At 40.8% G+C, this 25,993-nt stretch overlaps 1 protein-coding gene across 3 annotated transcripts in view; it reads left to right on the top strand.

The window, feature by feature from the left end:
• Positions 1 to 25,993, top strand: part of DIP2B (disco interacting protein 2 homolog B) — a 205,228-nt gene that overhangs the window by 159,326 nt on the left and 19,909 nt on the right. For all 3 annotated transcript variants that reach the window (XM_058558284.1, XM_058558283.1, XM_058558282.1), the window contains exons 18-28: positions 114 to 253; positions 907 to 1,043; positions 4,192 to 4,272; positions 6,631 to 6,758; positions 8,479 to 8,593; positions 12,371 to 12,572; positions 18,805 to 18,914; positions 19,051 to 19,131; positions 22,817 to 22,940; positions 24,227 to 24,348; positions 25,490 to 25,601. In XM_058558284.1, coding sequence (XP_058414267.1) covers positions 114 to 253; positions 907 to 1,043; positions 4,192 to 4,272; positions 6,631 to 6,758; positions 8,479 to 8,593; positions 12,371 to 12,572; positions 18,805 to 18,914; positions 19,051 to 19,131; positions 22,817 to 22,940; positions 24,227 to 24,348; positions 25,490 to 25,601 — 1,352 coding nt within the window. The remainder of the gene's footprint in view (positions 1 to 113; positions 254 to 906; positions 1,044 to 4,191; positions 4,273 to 6,630; positions 6,759 to 8,478; positions 8,594 to 12,370; positions 12,573 to 18,804; positions 18,915 to 19,050; positions 19,132 to 22,816; positions 22,941 to 24,226; positions 24,349 to 25,489; positions 25,602 to 25,993) is intronic.

Here is a 25,993-nt window from a genome sequence, read left to right as displayed (position 1 = left end):
ATGAGGATTTTTGTGTGTGTGGTAGCAAGAGGAAATTTGGTTTCCTACCTATTCATACCTTTTACTTAATATCATTTAATTTGCCAAGTTTGATGAGTTTATGTTGTTTTCAGGCCTGGAGTTCCAGGGGCCCCTTTGCCGGGAAGAGCCATTCTCTCAATGAATGGATTGAGCTATGGGGTCATACGGGTCAATACTGAAGATAAAAATTCAGCACTGACGGTCCAGGATGTGGGACATGTAATGCCCGGTGGTGAGTTCTCAGGAGCACGTTTGGTTTTCCATAAAGATTTATTGTTAGGGATAGTCAAGTCTGATAAAATATGAGATTCAAAACCAGGAATCCAAAATTCAGTACTTAGTCACTTAATTTCTCAAAGCCTCTCTAATGGTTAGGTGATTCTGATTACACTTACCTTCCAGCAGTGTTGTATGATTTAATTGTGAATTCTTCAATTACAGTCGTTCACATGGAAAGCTAAGTACTGAGTGATACTAAAATTGTCTGGTTTTCACTGTAATTGCCAAGACCTTGGGGCTGGCAGAAAGTTAGAGCACACTGCTTTCGTGAGTGTTGGATCTACCTAGGGGTAAATTCGTTTAACCTATTTCTTTGGACTTTGCAGTCATTTTTAACAAGTCACTGTCTTTAAAAGCTTCAGTTTGCATCTGTTGTATGTTTTATTTGCTGAATTTTAAAAATTATTTGTTTTTCATCAGGGCTGAAAAATGGAAATTTAAGATATCTTTTTGTAGTGTCAGGTCTATTTTTAACATTCCTGTTTGGTATTCTTACTTAATGCCACTCAGTAAATGCACAGCTTCCCTGGGTTCACAAGGATGAGCTGTTATTTTGCAAAAGTTTTCCAGAATCTTTATCCCTTAACTGTGTTTTCTGTACGCTAGGGATGATGTGCATTGTGAGACCCGATGGACCTCCCCAACTCTGCAGAACAGATGAGATTGGAGAAATCTGCGTCAGCTCCAGAACAGGAGGCATGATGTACTTTGGGCTTGCTGGTGTGACCAAAAATACATTTGAGGTACATGATATTAAAGTTTCACAGGGAAACTGTTTGGTGAGGTCAGGGTGTCACCAGGGCAGATAAGCTGGCTGATGGGACATGGCATAATGTCATGGTTGAGAGTGTTACTCTAGAGCTGGACTGGCCGACTTCGAGTCCTAGCTCTGCCACTCACTGCTGCCCTTGGGTGAGTTGCTTAACCTCTCTGTGCCCCAATTTCCCTATCTTTAAAATGTGAGTAATTATAGTGCCTACCTCATAGGCTTGTTGTGAGAACTAAGTGAGTTAATATTTATAAAGTGCTTGGAATAGCACCTGCCACACAGGAAGGGCTATTGCTTATCTGTTAAGTAAAGAAAGAGTAGGAGGCCTCACAACAATTCACTCTGGTGCATATGCCATGGTTTGAGCTTTATAAGCCCCAAAATGTAATTTTGAGACTACAGTGAGAATGGATCCGTCTCTTGAGAGTAGACTCCCGTTAACGGAGCTCGTAAAGACTGGTGTAAACCAGAATGCCAGGTTCCTGATGAAAAATGAAGAGCTGCCCTGTCACGGGGGCAGATTGCTCCCATTCTTCAGTCTTTCAGACAAATGTTTATTGAGCACCTTCTATGTGTCTGGCACTATTCTAGATGCTTGTGGTACATCAGGAAAACAAACAAAGCTCCTCAAATCGCTCGTATTCTAGTGAAACTAGCACATTGTTTCCCTGCAGGGGGTTCTGCGTGTGAAGCCAAATTGTGATGAAAGTTGCCTGGTGAGCCTGGAAATCAGAACAGGCGTAATTAATTATCTATATTTCATAATTGGGATTAACCTGCCTCAGGGTACCTTTTAGGGATCAGAGAACTCGTTTGTGGGCCATGTGCCCTTCACACTAGACAGGGGTTATATGACCACTGCCAATTTTCAGTTCTTTGAGCTTCCTTTTTCTATCATCTAGTCTAGTGATTCTCAATCTCAGTATGGCTGGGTACATCTATCTACCATCCCACTTGAAAGTCAGTGCATGTAATTATGTAATAGTAGATGTAACTGGTAACAGAGTGTTATCTATATGAATGGTGTGGTGGCTGAAAGAGGTTAAGAGCTCCTGGACTGACCATCGTCTGTGTTTACATAGCCTAAAATGGTATAATATAAATCACTACATTCATCATCTTTTTACTACTACATTCTTGGCCTACCTTCAGAAGTTGTGACCAGTTCACCTTGATAGGAGTGGACCTTTACAAACTCTTAAAGCATATGTTCACTGCCAGTCTCTTGGTTTACTTTCACAGGTGACCGATTACCTCTACTGAGTCTACATACATTGTACCAACTTAAATCTCACCCTATTTCTGTTATTTTTAAATGCTTGGTCTACATTATGTTTCCAATATCTGAAGTTTTCTTCATTGCATTTTCCTTACTATCAAGCAGTGTTTGAAGGTACTGATAGTATTTTATTACGTTGCCTTTCCTATGAGGGCAACTGCCTAGTCAAAATTCTGAGATTTAATATCAAACTGCTAGGTCCATAGTGATGAAGAAATTTTGAAATCTGCAGTATAAATGTAATGGTAATGAAGTAGAATAAAAATCCTAACCAAAAAAAAGGAGAAAACTATTGCCTTGGTTTTGCGAATTAAAGTTTCTTATATTTTTCTCACTGGATTCTTATATTTAAACCCTGAGAGAGTTTTCCAATGTGGTTAACATTTCACCAGGGCAAAAGACCTAGTAATGACTGGGCAGAAGATAAAAGTGTATTTTAAAAATAAGCTACTGGTGAGAAAACTTTTCTAACACATATGAGAGCAAAGAGCTAATTTTCCATCACCACTGCTTACTAACTGTTTGATGGGAGCCAGACGAAACTCTGTGCCTCACGTTCTCATCTGTAAAATGGAAATAATAATCCTGCTTCATAGGGTTGTCCTGAGGATTAACTAAAGCAGTTGGAAATATGCCTGGCACATGATAAGCATTTAATAAATGTTAGCTCTTGTTATAATTGTTCCCCATATGAAAAAAGAAATCTTAAAAATCAAAGGGAGGGCCGGCCCCGTGGCTTAGCGGTTAAGTGCGTGTGCTCCGCTGCTGGCAGCCCGGGTTCAGATCCCGGGCGCACACCAACGCACCGCTTCTCCGGCCATGCTGAGGCCGCGTCCCACATACAGCAACTAGAAGGATGTGCAGCTATGACATACAACTATCTACTGGGCTTGGGTGGAAAAATAAATAAATAAATAAAATTATAAAAATCAAAGGGAAAAAAACCAATAAAATAGAAAAAATAGACAGGAGACATGAATGGGCTATTCACAAAAGAAATACAAATGGCCATTAAACAAGGGAAAAGAAATTCATCTATATTGCTAATAAAGAAATGCAATTAAAGTAACAGTGGGATATATTTTTTTGCCTACCAGATTGGCAAAGTTTGGAAAAATTGATAATGTATGGTATTAGCCAGGGTGTAGGAAAAACATTCTAATATGCTATTGGTGGAGTGTAAATTGCTATAATAATTTTGTAAGATAGCCTGTTAAAATTGAAAAGACTCATCTTGCCTTGTACAAATGCACAAAAATATGTGCAGGAATATTTGTTAAAGCACTGTTTGTAATAGTGAAAAGTTAGAGTGACCTACACAGCCATAAAGACTGGTTACATTCTATTAGTACTAATTCCAGTAGTTTCCTGAGTACTGACTCTGGGCAGGCACTGTGCTTATGTCTGCAAATCTGTTTACATTCCCTTAATCTTTACCCTCAGCCTGTGAGAGGCATTGGGAGTTCCATGTTATGACCAAAGAAGCTCAGGTGTAGAGAAGTTACTTGCCCAGGGTCCGTGTATTATGTGAAAAACGTATTATATAACATATAATATGGTATGTGAAAAAGCAAGTTGCAAAACAGTATATATAATATGATCCCTTAAAAATTTTCTTTATGTGTTAATATATGCATCTAAAAAAAAATCCAGAGAGATAAACAGCAAATTGTGAATGTTTGTGTTCTCTTAAGGAGGTGGATTACTGGATTCACTGTTTATATAATTTCAGTTTTTCAACAAACATGTTTTACTGTTATAATTTTTTAAAAGACTTTTAAAAAATCAAGTGCATTTTTTAAGAAAAAGCTAAGATTTTCACTTTCTTCCTTCTGTCTTTTAGGTGATTCCAGTGAATTCTGCAGGCTCTCCTGTCGGGGACGTGCCGTTCATCCGGTCAGGATTGCTGGGATTTGTAGGGCCGGTAGGTATTGCTTTCATGCTTGTTTTGGTGCATCTGATCCAAATATTTGTACTTTAGTTCACAGAACAGAACAAATTTTGATTAGTTCGAGTGTTACAGGGATGCTTTTATATTTAGGACAGTTCCTATAAGAATGTCATAAAATGAGTTAGTATTTATTGCTTCTGTTACCCAAGTTCATTTGACTCCTTCAAACTAAGTCACTCTTTTTTTATTTGCAGAACTCTTTTCACTTATTCTTGCTGCCTTTCTTTGATTTGATTAATATGTTTCAATAAGTTAGAAGAGTGCTGAAAAAGTTTCTAAAGGAAACCGTAGTAAATAGTGTACAAAGCATTTTCATACCAATCATCAGCACTACACCATGTGTGATAGTAAATTCTTTGAATGAAAGAAATTTGTTTTTCAGCAAATGGTATTTATAGGCACTGGGTTTACAGAGACAATTAGGATGTAAAACCTGTTCTCAAAGAGCTCCCAGTTAGCTTTATGAGCCAACAAGCAAGGCAGAGAGCCAGATCATAAAGGGCTTTGCATGACATAATGGAAAATTTGGATTTTATTTTGTAAGTAATAAGCATTCATTATCATAGTTAAGCCCATATACCTTCATCCATCTCTAATTACCGCCTTACCCTCTCTGTCTTCTCTTAACAGCTTAAGTTATATCAGAAAAGATCTAATTTTATTTATTTCTTGCCCACTATTTATGGGGGCAGTGGAGGTGAGGGCATACCTCTAAGAGAACCTCTCTCCTAGAAAGAGAAGTCTATACCTACTGTCTTGACTTCTTCACTCAGCACCAGGAAATTCTCAAAGACCCAGCTCCGTTTAGCTTACCACTCCACTAGTGAGGTCCAAGGTGGAGCTCCAGCCATCCCATCTGTATTCCAGGAAACAGGACAGAGAAAAGGGTGCGGTCTTACTATCTCTTAAGGAAGATTACCTGAAGCTGCTGAGCAACACTTCCACTTAACATCTTATTGTTCTGAACTAGTCACATGGCCATCTAGCTGCAAGGGAGGCTGAAATGCAGTCTATTTTGGTCAGCCATGCCCAGCTAAAAATTCTATTACTGTGGAAGAAATGGAGAAGTCCACTTTGGGGGACTAGCCATGACTGTCTTGTACTCTTTATTTACTTCCCATAGCTCTTTTCAGACTGTGTTGGAAATGGCTGGTTCTCTTCTGTCTTCTGGGATGGTCCAGTAGCTTCTTGAGACTAGAGGTTATGTCTTACTTACATAGGTCGGTCAGTGTACTGCCCTACATTGTGCTCCCTAAATCAGTGAGTGACATTCATGTGGAAATGACTACTATTTAATGATAATTAAATATATGTAAATGGTCCAAGAAATTTAGGAATTCTGTAACCAATGGGAAAAGTTAATTTATTGCAAATGAATCTGGGGGAATTATTGATAATAATTATATTAAGTAATAGATAATAAAATTATTTATACAGCCTTTTAAAAGGGGCGTTGATAGCAGACTTTCCTGCAGCCCTGTTGTCTTCCTGGAAAGGAGAGGCTCCTATAATGTTCCTTAGACCTTTCTTTCTTTTTTGTTTTTTGAGGAAGATCAGCCCTGAGCTAACATCTGCCAGTCTTCCTCTTTTTTTTTTTTGCTGAGAAAGACTGGCCCTGGGCTAACATCCATGCCCATCTTCCTCCACTTTATATGGGACGTCGCCACAGCATGGCTTGCCAAGCGGTGCGTTGGTGCGCAGCCGGGATCCGAACCGGGGAACCCCGGGCCTCCGCAGCGGAGCGCGAGCACTTAACCGCTTGCGCCACTGGGCCAGTCCTTCCTTAGACCTTTCTTTATTAGCCTATTTCTGATATTGCCAGATGGAAACAACATTACCCGTATAAACCTGAAACAGTCCTTCTCACATTAAAACTGTTTTAATCTCTTCCTAATTCCAGTGTTAAATGAATTAATGTTTTTCTCCTCTGTATCCATCCCATGAATAGGTACAGAAGATGAACTAGCACATAATCATGGCTGGGAAAATAAACTGTGCTTGTGCGGAATCCTAGTTGCTTTCTTATAAAATTCCTCCCTAAGAATTAATATGAATGGATTCCCTTCTTATATACTGTGTGACCCCATTAATTGTGAGATGCCACTGACTTCCCCACTGATTTCTGAGATGTCGAGATGTGAAACACTTTCTTAGAATCCATAAAATATGGTACTGTTTTCTTTCTTATATTTTTGCTGAGATTTATTTCAAGGCAGGAAGTAAAATGTCTGTTTTAATTTAAATTATGTCTATTTTAATTTAAATTATGTTTAATTTAAAAAATGTCTGTTTAAATTATGGAAATCAAGGTAAATCGTTGTTACCTTTCAGGGCAGCTTGGTGTTTGTAGTTGGAAAAATGGATGGGTTACTGATGGTTAGTGGTCGAAGACATAATGCCGATGACATTGTTGCTACTGGATTGGCTGTTGAATCAATAAAGACTGTTTATAGAGGACGGTGAGTAGTATGAAGTTCAAGTGTTAGCAATTCCAGTGAACTCTAAATATATCTTTATAGGGTGATTTGAGTTGTATTCTGTAGATTCTCTTTCCAAGTGATTAGGTTATTTTTGGTTACGCATAGCAGAAACCAGGCTTTGTAATTCTCAATTAAGGTAATTGAGAGGAATAAGACATTAACATATCCTGTATTTTGGTTTTTAATTATCACTATTTGTTGAATCCTGAGGACTGAGAATTCTAAAACATTGAACTTCCTACGTTCCTTCAATACAGAAATAGTCTCAGTCTAATTGAGATGGATGCTACTCTGTAGGAGTTTTACATCTAAGAATTCTTTCTCTTACTCATCTCTAACTAAATTATACTGTTTTAATGCAGAGGTTGACGTGATACATAAGTGCTAATTTCAGATTCCATGGATGAAGTCAATTACATATCCTTTTTTATTTGCTTATTAATTCAAGAAAAGATATTTGGTACATATTTGAGTAATTGATGTCCTATTTACAGTGATGGACATATGTTATTAAAGCAGTCTTGGTGTCCCTTTAAAGTAAGAAAAATTAATTAAACCAATAAAGAACCAATTCCTGAATTGTGTAATTTATTGTAGTGGTGTGGCATCGTGTGAGATGTAAACTCCATGGGGCACTAGACCTTCTGTCTTTGGTCACAGTTATATCCCCGGTACTTAGCACAGTGCCTGGCACATGGTAGGTGTTCAATAAATATGTGGATGAAAGGAAGGAAGAAAGGGAGATGGTCCGGCATGCTGGCGTATTCAGCTCTCCAATGGCTTCCCCTTCTTTCATGCATTCATTCAACAAATATTTATTGGGTGCCAGCTGTATGCCACTGTTTTAGATGCTCGGTCTCTTCCCTTGTGAAGTTCACATTCTTGTTGGGGGAAACAGACAGTTTCACACAGGGAAATAGATAACACGTGAGATGGTGATAAGTGCTCTGCAGAAAAAACACAAGGGGGTGGGAGTGGGCTTGCTGGTTTATATAGGGTGGTCTGAGAATGCCTCACTAGTAAGGGGACGTTTGAGCGGAGACCTCACTCAGAACATCCCCCTCCCTTTGGCCTGCCAGGTCCTCCGTGGCCGCCCTGGCCTGGGTCTGACCTCTCCCCACCACTCTCTGCTTCACCACTCTGCTCCAGGCACACAGGCCTTCTTGCTGTTCCTCAAACCTGCCAAGCTCGTTCCTACCTCAGAACCTTTTCGCTTTCCGTTCCTTCTGCCCGGAAACCTCTTCCTCCAGATCTTCGCATGGCTCGCGTCCTCACCTCATTCAGGTCTCTGCTCCAGTGTCCGCTCCTCAGGGAGGCACTCCCCAACCACCCTGCCTTCATAGTCCACCCCCTGCACACCACTCCACCTCCTTACCCCGCCTTAGTTTTCTCCCAGTGTATTTTACAACGTGACATTATTTTATATTGATTTGTTTGTCCTGTCTCTCTGAGACGCAAGCTCCATGAAGACAGGGACTTTATCTTATTTATCGCTGTGTCCCAACATTCACGACAGTGGTGCTTAATACATGTTATTTGAGTCCTCGTTTTGATGGTAATGATTGTGACATTTTCTTTTCTAAACTACTCATTCCTGGGTAGTGTGGTGGGGCTGTCCCCTCTCTGTGATTCCAACCGAGCAAAGCAAATAGGACTGGTTGTGAAGGGAGTGCTGATGTGTCTGATCTGTCTCTCTTAGAATTGCTGTGTTTTCTGTGTCTGTATTTTATGACGAGCGCATTGTGGTGGTTGCGGAACAAAGACCTGACGCTTCTGAGGAAGATAGTTTCCAGTGGATGAGCCGTGTGCTGCAGGTGAGCGTACCTGGGATCTTGGTCCGGGTGGGATGGCTTTGTTGTCAGAGGTGGCAGCAACCACTGCTTAAGCATTTTCTTTGATGGGCCAGTTATGCTACTTTATTTTCTTCTTGCTGATCACTACTCAGATAATCTGGGTACTATTAGCAAAATGAGGTAATTGATACCATTTCTCCTTGTGGACCACATAGTATTTTTCTACTCCGGTTGCCAAGAACACATCACTGACTTGCCTCAGCAAATTCTTTAACTTTTTTGTGGCTGCGTGTTTACTACTCATGAAAGTTTTAACTGTCCATATGTGGAACACATCTTTGACAGTAATCAATCCGTTTGTCAACAGCTACAATCTTAGGCTATAAGTGGTGCCTAGAGTTCGAGGAATCCAAGAAAATAAAAGCTGTTGTTCTTACTCTGAAGGAGCTTTAATGTGGTGTTAGAGATCTAGGTGAGATAAACCATTAGGGAGAGAGAGAGATTTGGCTCAGTATAAGGGATATATTTCTAGAGGGGGCAGGGTAGAATGATGAAAAGAGCCTAGTCTTCATTTAGAATCACAGATTTTGAATCCCAGCTTCAGTCCCTACCACATATGTGCCTTTAGGTAAGTTACTTAACCTCACTGAGTTTATTTCCTAACCTGTAAAGTGGGGATAAAATTATCTATATTATAGAGCTATTGGAAAGATTAATTGATAGTAATTAGATAATTAATTGAAGTATTTAGTGCCTGCATTCAGTAAATGATGATAGTGATTATTAACATCAAAAATAATAACCATAAGCATAAATTCCAATAAGGAGTTTAGAGAGGCCTACTCTATCTTAAATAACATTCCCTTTTACTCTCTGTCCCCTCACTCTTCTTTATTTTTCTGCTTAAACCATTTATCACCATGTAACTATGTTTATATTTATTGTTTTCTACAAGCACTGTAATATAAGGCCCGTGAAGGCCAAGACTTTATCTCTTCTGCTCCCTGCTCAATCCCCAGAGCCTAGTATGTCAGCATGTCATCATAGTAGGCTGAGTAAATATTTGTTGGATAAGTGGATGATCCAAAGAAAGCATGGACTATCCTTACCATAGCAACTTACATGTTATTGGGAGTGTTCCCAACGTCTATAACTTGTCTGCTTGGGGCATTTGGACTTATTAACTGCCAGTTAGCAGTAATGTAGAAATGATGCAAGCATGAGATGAGTGATGGGGCTAGATGACTCTTACGATTTCTTCCCATCTTCAGGATATGTGATTCTGAATTATCAGCTGGTATAGCATAGGCTATTTGTGGTAGAAAATCAGAGAAAAGAAAATCTGCTGAAGATGGACTAGACAGAAAAGACTGTGAAGAAGGTGGGACCAGGCCGATCTCTGAAAGATGGCTAAGAATCAGGCCTGCAAAGAGAATATTTTTTATACTGTTCGTATTTTCAAACAAACTGCTTATTTCATTCAGAGTGAACTTTGGGGCATAATGGTAGAATCTTGTGGTGAATTACACATTTCTTCCTATTACAGGAAACTGAAAAATTCCCCAAGATATTGGTTACTTTTTCCTGGAATTAAATTAAAACTAGCTTACTAATGCAAATTCTTATAAAAGTCATTTAGGGTCTGATTTGGGCATGAAATAAGGGGCGTTATTTCTCCATCTCTGTAGCTTCTCAGCTTGGGGCGCTTGGATCCATAGTAGAGCAGTAAGGACGTCGTATGTTCTGCAGGTTAGAGCTGAGAGGTTGTTTGATTCCGGGTCCATGTATAATATAAACTGAATACCAAATTCAGCACTTTGTGAGGAAGGTAGTGAATAGATGACTTACCAGATGGTGTATTTTCAGTGGAAAATCCAGAGTAGTATTTAAATCAATCATTACTTTAGATCATATCTGGTAATAGAAGTAATATGAGGTAAACAATGTTAAAAAAAAAAAGCCCTGGGGGCCGGCCCTGTGGCACAGCCGTTAAGTGCATGCGCTCCGCTGCTGGTGGCCCAGGTTCACATCCCGGGGGCACACACACCGCTGGTCAGGCCATGCTGTGGCGGTGTCCCACATAAAACAGAGGAAGATGGGCACAGATATTAACCCAGGGCCAGTCTTCCTCAGCAAAAAGAGGAGGATTGGCATGGATGTTAGCCCAGGGACAGTCTTCCGCACCAAAAAAAAAAAAAAAAGCCTCGGCATTTTATGACATCTATTTTCTTAGGGTGTTTAGGAATTGCTCTTATATAAATATAGTCATAGAGCATGGACCCTGGAGTGAGATTCCATGAGATATAAATCCCAGCTCCACCAAATTTTTTGCCTCAGTTTCTTCATCTATAAAATAGAGAATTAAACCTGTAAAATGGAGATGGTAACGTTTCCTACCTTGTAGGGTGGTGTGAGGACTGAAGGAGATAATAGAGGTAACTTGTTCAGAGTAATGCCTAACCTGTACTCAGATCTAATAAATGTTTGCTGCTGTTATTATCCTTAGCTAAAAAAGTACGCTTGTTGAAGGAAAGACATTTCTTAGTTAGTTCTGACTCTCTCATGTCAGGAGTTTGCACTGGCAAATGAACTTCATGGAGTCCTGTTCTCCTGCAGTTCTGGACCCCCATGTCCTGCAGTGCTCCCCACTGTGTCTTTTCAGTGCTCCACCCCGGGTCCTGCAGTGCTCCACCCCGTGTCCTGCCATATAAAATAGAGATTAAGGGAAAATTTGCAATAGTTTGGCCCCATGTGCTCTCTGACATCAGTTGGCATAAAATGTGCATAAAATTGCACATTGTACCAGCTATTTTACAACTGAGTAGCCACCTTTTGAGTAATTGCTCTTACACGTGTAATGCTTTTCAGAAGTAATTTCTAATTTTTATTTTTGTACTTGTAAATTCTCTAAACAAAGGTAATTTTAATTAAAATAAATTTATAAAACCCTAGCAATTCAGGTCTTTTCCCATAAAAAATGATGGGTCATAATCGTTCCAAAAGGTTAGTAATACTGTCTTCCAGTTTGTAAAGTTAGATGCCTCAGATTGGTAATATTTTTGAAAATTTGAGACCCACACTTTTCATATTGCAACTTGTCTTTTTTGTTGTTGTTTTTTGCTTTTCCCCATACCTATCAAAATAGTTATTAGGAGCTCACCTTCAATGAGTCTTTCCAAAGCATAACTCTTTCTGTCTCTCTGCACTCATATTTTATCACTTGATATGATAGTTACTTAAATTACGTGAACACAGTAACAAGAACAACTGACATAAAAGATGTAGAAGCCAGCACAGCTGGCCCTCCGCACATGTGCAGGTACGAGGCTGCGAGCAGAGGCGCGCTGAGGGAGCTGGTGGCCTCCAGGCCCCAGCATGAGGCGGGCCTCGCCCAGGTGTTTTACAGAGGGGATGCCCACTTACAGAGCTTCTGTCATGTTCATAATAAAAATACTTTGCCTCTTTTTAATTGAGCTGTGTTGGACAATGAAAATATTAAAAGAACCAAAATAAATTTCTGGGTTTCTGACATCACTCCAGAGAGAACGTATTGAGGCTTGTAAATCAGTAGCCGCCTCTGACTGTTTAGATGAGATCTTAGTCCTCCTCTGTAGATCTCTGCCGTCTCTGAAAGGATTAGGTACCTTTACATGTATGGGAGCTCAGTAACCTACGAGATTCTAGATCTAAAATGGTTGGAGAAAGAAAAAATCCTAGAGTAAAATAATAGATTATGTTAGGAGGATGTAAAAGGTAGTAAAATTAATCTCACTGAATATTTCTTTTGTATTTTTCTAGGCAATCGATAGCATTCATCAAGTAGGGGTTTATTGCCTTGCTCTGGTGCCTGCCAATACATTGCCAAAAACTCCACTAGGAGGGATCCATATATCTCAGACGAAGCAGCTCTTTCTGGAGGGATCTCTACATCCTTGCAATATCCTCATGTGCCCACATACGTGCGTGACTAATTTGCCAAAACCCCGGCAAAAGCAACCAGGTAATATGCTGGCTTTGAAGACATAACGTTAAAGTTGTAGCTTTAGGAAGCTGAATTCTTTGAGCATGATTCTGTGTCTAGAATTAGGCTTTACAAAGATGCGTAACACAAGTATAGTGTCAGCTGACTGCAGGCAGGGAGGACTGAGACCCTGCAGAATAGGCTTCTCTGGGTTTACTATTGGCTCCCTCTTCTGAGTAATCCTCAGGAGGTGCCTCCATTTCCCCTGGATGTAAGGTATGGCATCAAGATGATCAGCATCCTACTTGTTGAAGTAGAATAAAGCAGTCTTAAAGGGAAGATTCTGATCATAAGAATACTTAGTATTTATTGAGAGCTTGTTGAAAGCCAAACACTAGCTAATTTTTACATTTTACAAATGTGATCCTAAAGCTTTGTCCCTGGCTGTGGAAGGTAAAGTTCAGAAAAGTTAAAAATTGTGCCTAAAGTCATGTAGCTAGTCATATAGCTAGTTAGTGGCAGAGCTGAGATTCACACTAAGTGTGAGTGAAATCCCCACCCTGAATTGTTGTGTTATACTGGCTTTCTGTTGAGCATCTCTTACCTAGAGTCATCTGTCATTCCTTTTTAGCTCTAGGGGTCTGATTTGGGTCTATAACACCACTGGGGAGCAAGATCCCTAATTCAGAAATTTTCTGGATTATAAGCACAATATAAATAGCATGTTTTGCATTTGCCATATTCTGATGAATTCAAGATGCAAATAAGAGTATGTGAATTGTCATATGGAAAAGAGAAAAAAACCAAATACTCAATTTCACCTGTTTGCCTGATTTCTGAGCAGACCTAAGTTATAGAGCTAACTGAATAGGAGGCTAAAGGCATGAGTAATTGGTGATGAGTCCTGTTAAAATATCTGTTCAATCCAACGTGAAATCAGTAAGTTTTGTTGATGCTTTTTCATTTTAATTGAGGAGTTAATGAGAGGCTCCTCATTTCTCCTATGCCTGAAAACACATGAGAGCCCAAATCTGGCCTTTACAGATCCTGCTGCCACTACACACACACGCACACACAGTACATGAGCACATCAGCCTCCAAATGTGTTGGGAAAAGAGGATAACAATGGGAAGTGTGGCATTCAATTATAATTCTGTGAGACAGCTTTTGCTGAAAGGTAAACATGGTATACTATAATAAAATGTAAAGTGAGCCTCTGACCATCTAGGATAAATTTATCAGGGTATTAAAATGTTAATATACTGTGCTCCGCAGTGGTTACTTCAGTGGTCTGGTGGCTGAAGATCGTATCACAGTTGTTTATCTAGAGATTATTGTCAACTCATCAACTAACCTTATCTTAATAACATGTATTAGAGCTAAAGCATATAGGATATTTATCAGTTTCAGCTAATGGAAATAAGAGTTTATGGAAGCTGATATTCTAAAGGGATGGTCAAAATCAAGACGTCTGTACATTACTAATTTTTTTTTTTTTTAAAGATTTTATTTATTTTTTTCCCCCCAAAGCCCCAGTAGATAGTTGTATGTCATAGCTGCACATCCTTCTAGTCGATGTATATGGGATGCGGCCTCAGCATGGCTGGAGAAGGGGTGCGTCGGTGCGCGCCCGGGATCCAAACCCGGGCCGCCAGCAGCGGAGCGCGCGCACTTAACCGCTAAGCCACGGGGCCGGCCCTGTACATTACTAATTAAGGAATGTATAAAATGGGGGCCGGCCCGGTGGCACAGCCGTTAAGTGCGCATTCTCCAATGCGGCAGCCTGAAGGTTCGCTGGTTCGGATCCCAGGTGTGCACTGACGCACTGCTCATCAAGCCATGCTGTGGCGGCGTCCCATATAAAGTAGAGGAAGATGGGCACAGATGTTAGCCCAGGGCCGATCTTCCTCGGCAAAAAGAGGAGGATTGGCATTGGATATTAGCTCAGGGCTGGTCTTCCTCACAAAAAAAAGAAATGTACAAAAAGAAGTATTGTTCAAACACATTACCTGCCTAAGTATCTGACAGATGTATAAGACACACAAATCCTTCTCCATCTCAAATCCTGTTACACTGAGGTCCTACATTCACTTATCATATGAGTAAAATCCTGTTTTAAATAGCATTTAATCTAGGATTCTTTTAACGAATCTTTTCATGTCATAGTAGATGCTTGAAAGATGCTTAGAGACATAGTAGATGCTTAACACATGGCTTTTGCTGACCAGATTTCAGCAAATTTTGTTAAATGATAAAACCTGTATAAAAGATTGATTCCTGAGCCCCCATAGGCATAGCAGCCACCTGTCTGATGAAAGCATTAGGTTTGGATCCTGTATTTTTGCTGTGTGTTGTGATTGCCTGCTCAGATCTTAGTGGGGTAGATATGGGTCAGACCACAGCAGTTTGAAAATCACGGCATAGCTGCGGTGGGGATGATGTGGAGACAGCATGAGAGGCTGGGGTTTATGAAGAATACAGGACAATGGAAATGGGTAGGAGTGAGGTAAGAAAGAGAGGAGAGGAGAAGGAAGATAGAAAAGGTGTCAAGGCAGCCCAGGGACAAAAATCTCATTGAGTTGCCTACTGGAGCTATTGTGTAAAGAATGGGAATGTGTTAGGACTGGTTTTGGCTGCAAGTTTCAGAAAAACATAACAGCTGCTTAAACAAGAAACAAGTTTGTTTCTCTCTTGGGTAAAAGAAACCCAGAGCTAGGCAGTCCAGATCTAGGATGGAAGCTCCTCGGTCATTGTGGTTCCAGCTTCCCATCTCTTTGCTCTTTTGTTGTGTCAGTCAACTATTGTTATAGATATGCTGCATAACAAATAACCCTAAAACTCAGGAGCTTAAAATAAGAAGCATTTATTTTTCACTCCTGGGATGTAGATCTGCTGAGCTTGGCTGGGATCAGCTGGGCCGGGCTTGGCTCCAGGCTGCAGGTTGGGTTCAGAACTGTTCCATGTCTCTCCTCATCATGGGACCAGCAGCTACCTGGGTCATTTTTTTCTCAAGGCAGATGGCAAAAGCAAGAGGCAAGCCAACCACACAAGCATATTTAAAGCTTCTGTTTGTGTCTTGTCCCCTAACATTTCATTGTCCAGAACAAGTCGGACCGTGTCCAAAGTCAATGGAGCGGAGAAGTATACTCCTCTCATGTAATCACAGCAAGGACAGGCAGGAAAGGAAGGATTGTAAGAAAATAAAACAGTCTGCCACAACCATCTTTGGCATACTGCCTCAGGGTCCAGTTAGGCTCCCTGACCTCCAGCCGTCATTCCTGCATTCCAGCTAGCAGGGGGGAGTAAAAGGCAAAGAAGGAAATACTCTTCCCCTTTAAATATTTTCTAGAAATTGCACACATTACTTCCCCTTACATGTTATTCTCCCACACTAAAGAATATAGTTTTTATTCCAGGCGTTTGCCCAACTAAAAACTAGGGGTTCTGTTTTTAAGGAAGAGGAAAAGAATAGATACTGGAGTTCGTGACTAATGGTCTTTGCCACAGGAGATTTACAGAGTTTTGTGGGAAAAATAAGGCATATTTATAGGTACAGCTGGGGCCGGCCCCGTGGCTTTGCGGTTAAGTGTGCGCGCTCCGCTGCTGGCGGCCCGGGTTCGCATCCCAGGCGCGCACGGACACACTGCTTCTCCGGCCACATTGAGGCCGCGTCCCACATACAGCAACTAGATGGATGTGCAGCTATGACATACAACTATCTACTGGGGCTTTGGGGGGAAAAAATAAAAATAAATATAGGTACAGCAAAGTGTCAGCAATTAGCCTCCGAGGTGTGATTGCTTTCAGTTACTTTTCACTCTCTGTGACCCACAGACTCAAGAAGTGCGCACAGAAGGACCTCAAGAAATTGCTGCTGAATTGTTTTTGTTGTTTTAAACTACTCTGAAAAATTCACTTTTTAAAATGTCATGCCTTTATTAATTTTACAGTGTGAATCCAGGAATAGGTAATTTACATAGTCATGTACACTGAGTATCTGCCTTTATAAAACTAACAGGATATATCTGCAGCTAACTGTGCAGTTTCTTAGGGAGGAGTTTCATATATTATACTTAAAATTACAGTAGACACTTTGTAGACTGAAACCGTTCAGCAGGCAGAGTGTTGGAGTACGTTATCCTTTCTGAGGTTTTTTTTAAAAATTTTTTTTAACTATTTTTTTGTGTGTGTGAGGAAGATCAGCCCTGAGCTAACATCCATGCCAATCCTCCTCTTTTTTTTTTTTCTTTGCTGAGGAAGACTAGCCTTGAGCTAACATCCATGCCCATCTTCCTCCACCTTATGTGGGATGCCACCACAGCATGGCCTGACAAGCGGTGTGTCGGTGCGCACCTGGGATCCGAACCCAGGCCACCAGCAACAGAGCGCACGCACTGAACTGCTATGCCATGGGGCCGGCCCTTTAACTTTTTATTTTGAAATAATTTCAAACTTACAAAAAAACTGCCAAATAATTCCCTTATACTTCTTACCCAACTTCCCCAACTATTTAAAAGCGATTCTATGATTTAAGTAATTTTGTTCCAGCTGTTTCAGTACATTTATGATGAACAGATTTTGGCAAAAAAAGTTATTTAATATTAATCCAAGCATATCATCAGCATTATTCAAAGCTCAACTGGGGATAAGTTTTATCTTTTAGCCATCTTCTTAGTTTGATAAGTTTGAGTCTTAATCTTTAAGTGACCATGGAGAAAGCAGCACCCGAGCACTGGTTTCCTTGAGAGAGGGAGAGGTCTCCATACCCATATACCTTCCCCTGGATTCACCAACTGTTAACATTTTGTTTTAGTGAACTCTTTGAGAGTAAATTGTTGCAGGCATCATGACGCTTCACCCCTAAGTATTTCAGCATTGTATCTCCAAAGAACAAAAACATTCTCCTTAAATTTTCCTAATCAACCACAATGCCATGATCCTATTAGGAAATTGATCCTTAATATAATGCTGTCATCTATGCAGTCTGTATTCAGATTTCTCCACTTGTTTGTTACAGCTGATTTTTTTTTTTTTTTTTTTGTGAGGAGATCAACCCTGAGCTCACATCCGCCAATCCTCCTCTTTTTTTGCTGAGGAAGACGGCCCTGGGCTAACATCTGTGCCTGTCTTCCTCCACTTTATATGGGACGCCGCCACAGCATGGCTTACCAAGCAGTGCGTCGGTGCGCGCCCGGGATCCGAACCAGCGAACCCCGGGCCGCCGCAGCGGAGCGCACGCACTTAACCGCTTGCGCCACCGGGCCGGCCCTACAGCTGATTTTTTAAAAGTCCAGTATCCTCTCAAAGTCATGCACTGCATTTGGCTGTCATGTCCTTTAATTTAAAAGCTCCCAACTTTTATTTTGTCTTTAGGACACGGACCTTTTTGAAGAGCCTGGGCCAGTGGTCTTGCAGAATGTCCCACAATCTGGATTTCCTTATTCACTTTTAATAAATCCCTTCTGATAGTCCTGATGAACTCACTCGCAGTCCTCGTAGATGGCAGATTTCTTTCTAGACCACATGTTCACTACTGTTAAGCCCACTTTTAGGGTTGCATCGTGATTGGAGCAGATGAAATTATTTATCAGTAGGAACCAATGCGACCAACTGTCCTCAGAGTGAAAACTTCCCTATACCCAAGCTACGGGAGCACACCTGCCCCCTCCGCTCCCCCAATCCCTGTCTCTCCTGTGGTCCTGTTTTGTTTTTTCCCAGCACTTCCTGCTACCTGACATCATTTATTTGTGTACAGTTCTCCTGCCGTATCTGCACGTTCCACATCCACGGATTCAACCAAACATGGATGGAAAGGCCTACAATGGCTGCGTCTGTACTGAACACACACAGACTTTCTTTTCTTGTCATTATTCCCTAAACAATACAGTATAACAACTGTTTACATTGTATTAGGTATTATAAGTAATCTAGAGTTGACTTAAAGAATACGAGAGGATGTGCATAGGTTATATATACTAGGCCATGTTATACAAGGGACTCAAACATCTGCAGATTTTGGGATGGGGGGGCGGTCCTGGAACCAGTCCCCCGCGGATACCAAGGGATGACCGTATGTACTTATTGATTGCCCTTCCCCACTAGAGTACAAGCTGTTGTCTTGTTTGCTACTGTGTTCCCAGTGCCTGGAAGAGTGCTCAGTCAGTGTTGTTGAATGAACGTTTGAACCAGTTTTGGGCAGTCTGGCAATGCTTTGGGGGTATGTAGCTTGAATTACCATCTCCAGAGAGTTGATTTTTGCCTTTACTTACAGGTGTAGGCCCTGCTTCTGTGATGGTTGGGAATCTGGTTGCTGGAAAACGCATAGCACAAGCTGCAGGAAGGGATCTCGGGCAAATTGAAGAGAATGATTTAGTCAGGAAGGTGAGTGTTCCAGAAGCATTGATTTTTACAAACAAGTCAAGGACAGAACTTACACTTCAGGTAACAGAGGGGGGATGCATTGTCCAACTTCTAGAAAGTTGCTAACCCTGATTCTTTTTCTGCTTTATGACTTCAGCACCAGTTTCTGGCGGAGATTTTGCAGTGGCGAGCCCAGGCAACTCCTGACCATGTACTCTTCATGCTGTTAAATGCCAAGGTATGACAAAGTCAGTTGTCTGTCTAATCAGCTGAACGTTGTGAGAGTATCTTAGGCCCTCTTGATTTCTTTCTTTCATCAGAAAATTTTTATTGCCAATTCTGAGGAAGGAGTTACTGTTTTCTCCTTGTTTTGACATAGGAGCATAAATTGTGCAATCACTTCAAGGTTGAAATGGGGCTTCCTGGGTTGTTATTTAATACTGTCTCTTCTTATGTTACAATCAAGTCGTCTTTACTCAGTTCTGATAGGAATCGTGGGGACAACAATGAATTACATAGATCTGCAGATATATAGAATGCATTGTGTCATGTAATTTTTTACCAAGTTTGACTTTTAATTCTTTGATTTATGCCAGGAATAAAATGACTATAGACCAACATTTTAAAAACCAGAGTTATTTTTAGTCCATACTTAAATGATTTATTGCTAACAGATAAAAAATAAATTGAAAATTATTCAGGAGTACATTTAACTACTGCTTTCTAATGGATAGTTCACTAGAATATTGTATTTTTCTAAGTTATGCATTCTGTGGGAGTCTGCTGAAATTTGTTTGAATGGCTGAGTCAGAGGCTAAAAGTACTGTGACCATGGCATATAACAGTATTTCTCACCAGCAGGGGCAAGACTGGAGGGCCTGTTGGAATCTCTTAGGGGACTTACCCAAATTGCCCCCTTCTGCCCCAGCCCCCTAGATTCTGATATTGATATGTATAAACACACACACACACATGCATACATATACCTTTGAGAATTTATGCAATGGTAGAACTTAATGGTAGGAATATGCTGTGCATCCCAGAGAAAAGTCATTAAAAATTTTTAGAACCATTGCTCAAACATTGATTAGGGTCTTTGCATTTCAGCAAGAAAATGTCAGTCCAGCTTGTTCCTCACTCTGCTCCCAAGCTTGGCTACAGTTAAAATTATAGCCCTGTGAAACCTGTACCCCAGATATTTGTTAGTGAGCATAAGTTCAAATTTGCTTCTTGGTTAGAGAAGTAATATATATGGCTGACTAAAGGACATGTAGTCCGTTTATTCTTCCACATATTCTAACATTTTACCTTGGATTAGCCCACACCACCAGAAAGCTTAGTAACCATACATCATTGTTCCCTCATGCTCAGAAAATTGTTTTTCCTGAAGTTTAGTTTGCTGCTATACCATGGACCAAAACGAGGAGTGTTGTAAGAAATGGCCTTAGGAATTTAACCCTGACTTTAGCCAATGGGATATTAATTTTAGCGTTATAACCTTAATGTTCAATGACAGGCAATTGACTATATAAATTATGGCATACGATGGCGTACAAAATACAATGTAGCCTTTCAAAACAGTGTTATAGAAAAATATTTGATGACCCAGAAAATATTCATAATGAGTAAGTGGAAAAAGTAGGATATAAAACTTTAATGAATAGTTGAGTACTTACTGAAGACCCTGTCCTGGGTGCTTTATATTTTACAGTTCATTTTAAGATCGAGGAAACTGAGGCACAGAGACATAAAATAACTTGCCTGAGGTTGCAGGGCTAGTAAGTGGTAGAGCGAGGAGATTAGCTCTTTCACTGGAACCCAGACTGGCTTCAGAACCCCCCTTCTTAGCCAGTGCCCAACACAGCCTGTGGCAGATAGTATAAGAGGATGCCTTTTTTTTTTAATGTTGCTTGTGAATTTATGTATAATATATACTCATTTTTTAAAAAACAGGAAAATAGGGGCCGGCCCCGTGGCATAGCAGTTAAGTGCGCGCGCGCTCCTCCACTGACGGCCCGAGTTCGGATCCCGGGCGCGCACCGATGCATGGCTTGTCAGGCCATGCTGTGGCGGCATCCCACATAAAGTGGAGGAAGATGGGCACGGATGTTAGCCCAGGGCCAGTCTTACTCGGCAAAAAGAGGAGGATTGGCATGGATGTTAGCTCAGGGCTGATCTTCCTCACACACACAAAAAATAAAATAAAAAAATTAAAAACAGTAAAATATACACTGAAATGTGAATAGTGGTTACATCTTATATTTATCTGTATTTTCCAAATTTTCTATACTGAACATGTACTATTTTATATTAATGAAGCAAAAAAGTTATTTTTAAAAGAAACAGCTCAGTAAAACTTGTTTTTATTGTGCGATTTTTTTGAGTTATAAAGTTACAATAATTAAAACATTGTGGTATTGGCATGATAAAGAACAATTTGGTATTATCCATTAAAGTTGAAGATAGGCATACCCAGTGACCCAGCAATTCCATTTCTAAGTCTATACCTAACCCAAACTCATTATGTTTGTGCACCAGAATACATGTACAATAGTAAGTGTCCATCAGCACTAGAATGGATGAATAAACTATCATATGTTCATATGATTAAATACTATACAGCAACAAAAATGAATGAACTACACCTATGCACTGCAGCGTAGATGACTCTTAAGATAATGTTGAGAGAAAGAAGCAAAGCACAAAAATATATACAGTACAACTCCATTTGTATAAAATCAAATATTTCATGGGTGGTAAAAATATTTTAAATAAAATAAATCAGCGATGAACGTTAAGAAGTCAAGATAATGGTGACCTGTAGAGGGAAAGAGAAGGCTGGGCCGACGGGCCTCATGGGGGTGCTTTTGAGCTGCCGTCAGTGGTCTTTTTCACATCATGCTGGGTCTTACACAGAGGCTTGCTGTATAATTTTTCATTAAGCTGTACATTCATATTTTATGCACTTTCCCATTTGTGTGTTATATTTTACAAGGGAGCAGGCGTTAGCCCAGTTCAGTGAAACTTGAATCAACAGTAAGTTGAAGACCCGCAGGAGAGCTTCTTCTCAGGACCAGGAAGAGTTGGCCATCTTCTATCTGCTAATCTTTATTATTAGCTCGTGGACTCTGATTCATTGTGACTGTTTTTGTTTCTATCTTTGCTGTTAGAAAACTCAGAACCAAACTGGTGTTTCATGCACAGCAAATATAGGAGACCACATAGCCGGTGTTTATTGTCCTGACCTCCCTCCTGCCCTCATCCTGCTTTTGTTTCCTTTATTTTTCCTCCCCCTCTTATTTCTTCATTTAGATAAAAAAATCCCTGTGTATTTTGAAAGCTACCTTAAGTAAGACAGACTATAAATACTTATGTTTGATATAAGTTAATGTTGCTATGTTGCTATTCCCTGACTACCTTCAGACATTGAAAAAGAAAAGGAATACTATACCTGTCTTTTGGTACTCAGGGAATTTTCACTGAATTTGATAACTTGCTAAAGATAATCATCCAAGTCACCAGCCTTTCATATAATGTTTTTTTTTGTGTGTGTGTGAGGAAGATCAGGCCTGAGCTAACATCCATGGTAATCCTCCTCTTGTTGCTGAGGAAGACTGGCTCTGAGCTAACATCTATTGCCAATCCTCCTCCTTTTTTTTTTTCCCCAAAGCCCCAGTAGATAGTTGTATGTCATAGTTGCACATCCTTCTAGTTGCTGTATGTGGGACGCGCCCTCAGCATGGCCGGAGAAGCGGTGCATCCGTGTGCGCCCGGGATCCGAACCCGGGCCGCCAGTAGCAGAGCATGCACGCTTAACCGCTAAGCCATGGGGCCGGCCCTCATATAATGTTGAATTGGCATATTTGTTACTGTTTTATTTCCTTACTGAGCTTTGACCCACTTATACTTTCTTCTGTTTAAAGGGCACCACTGTGTGCACAGCCAGCTGCCTGCAGCTTCACAAGCGAGCAGAGAGGATTGCATCTGTTCTTGGTGATAAGGGACACCTAAACGCAGGAGACAACGTGGTGTTGCTCTATCCGCCTGGTGAGTGTGGGGTTGGTGGGCTAGACTTGCGCTCCAATACTGGACTACGACCTGTAGGAGAACAGGAACTCATGGCCGCTGTGTATGACCACGTAGGCTGGTCCCATGGTAGACTTCCCAACTCCAGGAGCCCGTGCACATGGGCTAAGGTGTGAACCAGCCTCACTTCCCAGAGTTGTGCAGCACAATGTTGTGTTTACTCTTGTATTTCCACTGTCTAGCTTAGTGCCTGGCACTGTGGTAAATATTGAATGAGTAAAGGAAGACTTCCTGACTTTTGGAAACCCTCAAAAGAGATGCATTGTTTCTAGTGCTGTTCAGGAATGGGACCATTTCACCTAGTTTCCAAAAGGCTGTTGTGCATGAACTCTTTGACTTCACATTCTTCATATCATGATTAATGTTTGGTATTCGTCAGTTGCTACTTTCGTCTTCCATGCTCTAATTTAAATCAACAACCTTCTCTTCACAGTAAGAGGGACTAAGAATTATTTGGTCCTAGTTTGATGTAAATATTCAAAATTTTAGGTAAAATATCTGAGTTGTCCCTTTCTTTATTCTTCTGCCACCTAACCCACTCGTACATCCACCTTTTTTGGTCTTTTTTCTCCCTTCATTTTGCTCTGTGATTCTTACTATGCTATTTTATTTACATTGATACTAAGATTCTTTAGAAGGTCATCTGGTAAAAGAATCCTCCAGTGTTCCTGTGAGATTGTCTTCCATCCGCCAGTTAATGACGTGGTGATGGACCAGAGCACTTCCTGGAGGAGGCCCCCCTCCAGGTCCTCGTGTTGCAGAGTCTTCTTCATGTTGAGTCACACTTTGCCTCCCTAAAACTTGCACCCTTTGATGGAGCAGCTTCTCAGAAGTCTAATTGCTCTTCACCTAGCGGCCTTCTAAATATTTAGAGGAAACTCGCGGGTTCTTCATGTCTCCTTTCCCATTCTTTTATTTCCCCAGGTCAGCATCCCTAATTTCTGCAGTTATTTCTCCGAAGTAATATCCAGTAATGATATCAAAATACCTTCTTCAAGTATCTTTCAAGAGTTTTCTTTACTTTGACTTTCTTTCTTGTTACTTGTTCTTGGCTTCTCTATATTTTTTTGAGTTGTTTTACATGCTTTCTTCTTTACCTTCTAAATTTAAAAGATTTCTTCTGTTAGGGTCTCTATTAAATTATGGTCTAAATAACCCATCTGGCGCATGATTTATTAAACTGGTTTGGTAGGTCTGCCTTTTAGTTTCTCAGTGGTACTAGGCAGCTAAGTGCCTCTGTCTTGCAGGCATCGAGTTAATCGCGGCATTCTATGGCTGTCTGTATGCGGGCTGCATACCTGTGACCGTCCGGCCTCCTCATGCCCAGAACCTTACTGCCACACTGCCCACTGTCCGCATGATTGTGGATGTGAGTACCAAAGGGACCAGAAGTCCCGTCCTGCCCCTCATGTCCCCTCGCTCCCCACAACAAGTATTTTTTGAGCAAAAGAATATATATATATATCTTGTCTGTCCTCATCCTATAAAATCCAGATTCAGACAATTAAGGATCCTTACTAGTTTTTCAGTTTTGTTGAGTCAGGAAGCCCAATCTGTCTCCTGAAAACTACCTCCTTTTCCTTAATCTGATCATAGTGACCAGCATTATTCAGTGAAGGAACGTGGGAAAGTGGTTACTGGTGAGTTACAGAATTGTGTGCATTTATCGTGAACATTAAAGAGGCAAACATTAAAATCGTGCTCTGGAGGTGATAGAAGTTTCCTCTACAGGATATGAGAAGTTAAGAAAATAGGATAAATCTGTTTTGCATCAGATCCTAATGTAGTTTAAAGCAAAGAGTTACAAAATTCCAATTTATGTAACATTTGTTTATCTAAGAACTGCTGCGCTGCCAGCAACTGGAGCCTGCAGCATAAAACCTGCATTCACCATAGGCGATTTTATTACAGAGTTCAATTCAGCAAAGTGCTCTTGTCAGATTCTGCAGGGTGTGCCAGAGCAGTAGGGAGGGAAGTTTACTTCATTGACACAGTTTATGGGGGAGGTTGGTCACTTTGCATTTCCATGTGCAGGTGAGCAGGAAAGCTCGGTTTCTGTGACAACACAGAGTCCCTCAAATTCAGGGTATGTTCTAGGTCTAGTAAGTTTCACCATTCACTAGACTATTGCAAACACTAGCTCCTCCAGAGATGATCTGACTCTTCTCATTCCCTGGGCACTACAAAATCCATGTGTTTATTTTATTATGGCCTTCATGAAATCAAAAGATCGTGGGATTCATGCTGAGATTATAGATATGGAATATTTGAGAGTCACTGTTGTAAACAGTAACTTGTGTTGTGAACAAGTCCGTCATTCTGAGACAATTAAGTATTAGACATTTCCAGAGGACAGATGTGGAGAAAACACCGACCTCCATTGTCCTTTGAAAAACTGGTCCTGCCCTGCCCGATATGGTGTGCGAGTTGCTTTTAGCAACAGCCAGAGCCTGTGGTGCTACCTGGGGGCTCAGCCTCCAGGTGCTTATTTCTGTCCACTTGTTCTCTAGGTCAGCAAAGCAGCCTGCATTCTCACCACGCAGACCCTAATGAGGTTACTGAGATCCCGAGAGGCGGCGGCAGCTGTGGATGTGAAAACCTGGCCAACCATCATTGACACAGGTGAGAGAGACTTCTCCAGAGCTGTTGAAGGAACAAGAACATTCACTCCGAGATTTCCTAGATTCTCATGCTGAAGGTGTTTACACAGCTCTTATGTCACAACACTTCTACCTGCTAAGACAGAGGCAAACCTAATATTCAGTCAGCTTGTGTTACCAAAGAATTGGACACTGCAACAACCAGATGCAAGGAAGCAGATCACAGTATGCTAAGAACTCTTGAAATGAAAAGTGTCTTGCTGTTACTCTTGGCATCATCCAAAGGTGGTTAGGTGTTTATGCTGGATGTGACCATGTACATGTAGAGCCATATAAAATATTGAGAAGATCTGATCCTTGACTTCTAGACATGATATAGTCGAAACAGCATTAGACTAGGAGCCAGAAGGCCTG

Source organism: Diceros bicornis, chromosome 17 (assembly GCF_020826845.1).
Source record: "Diceros bicornis minor isolate mBicDic1 chromosome 17, mDicBic1.mat.cur, whole genome shotgun sequence".
Lineage (NCBI taxonomy): Eukaryota > Metazoa > Chordata > Mammalia > Perissodactyla > Rhinocerotidae > Diceros > Diceros bicornis.
Note: the sequence above shows the minus strand (reverse complement) of the source record. Positions and strands in the feature narration are given on the sequence as shown.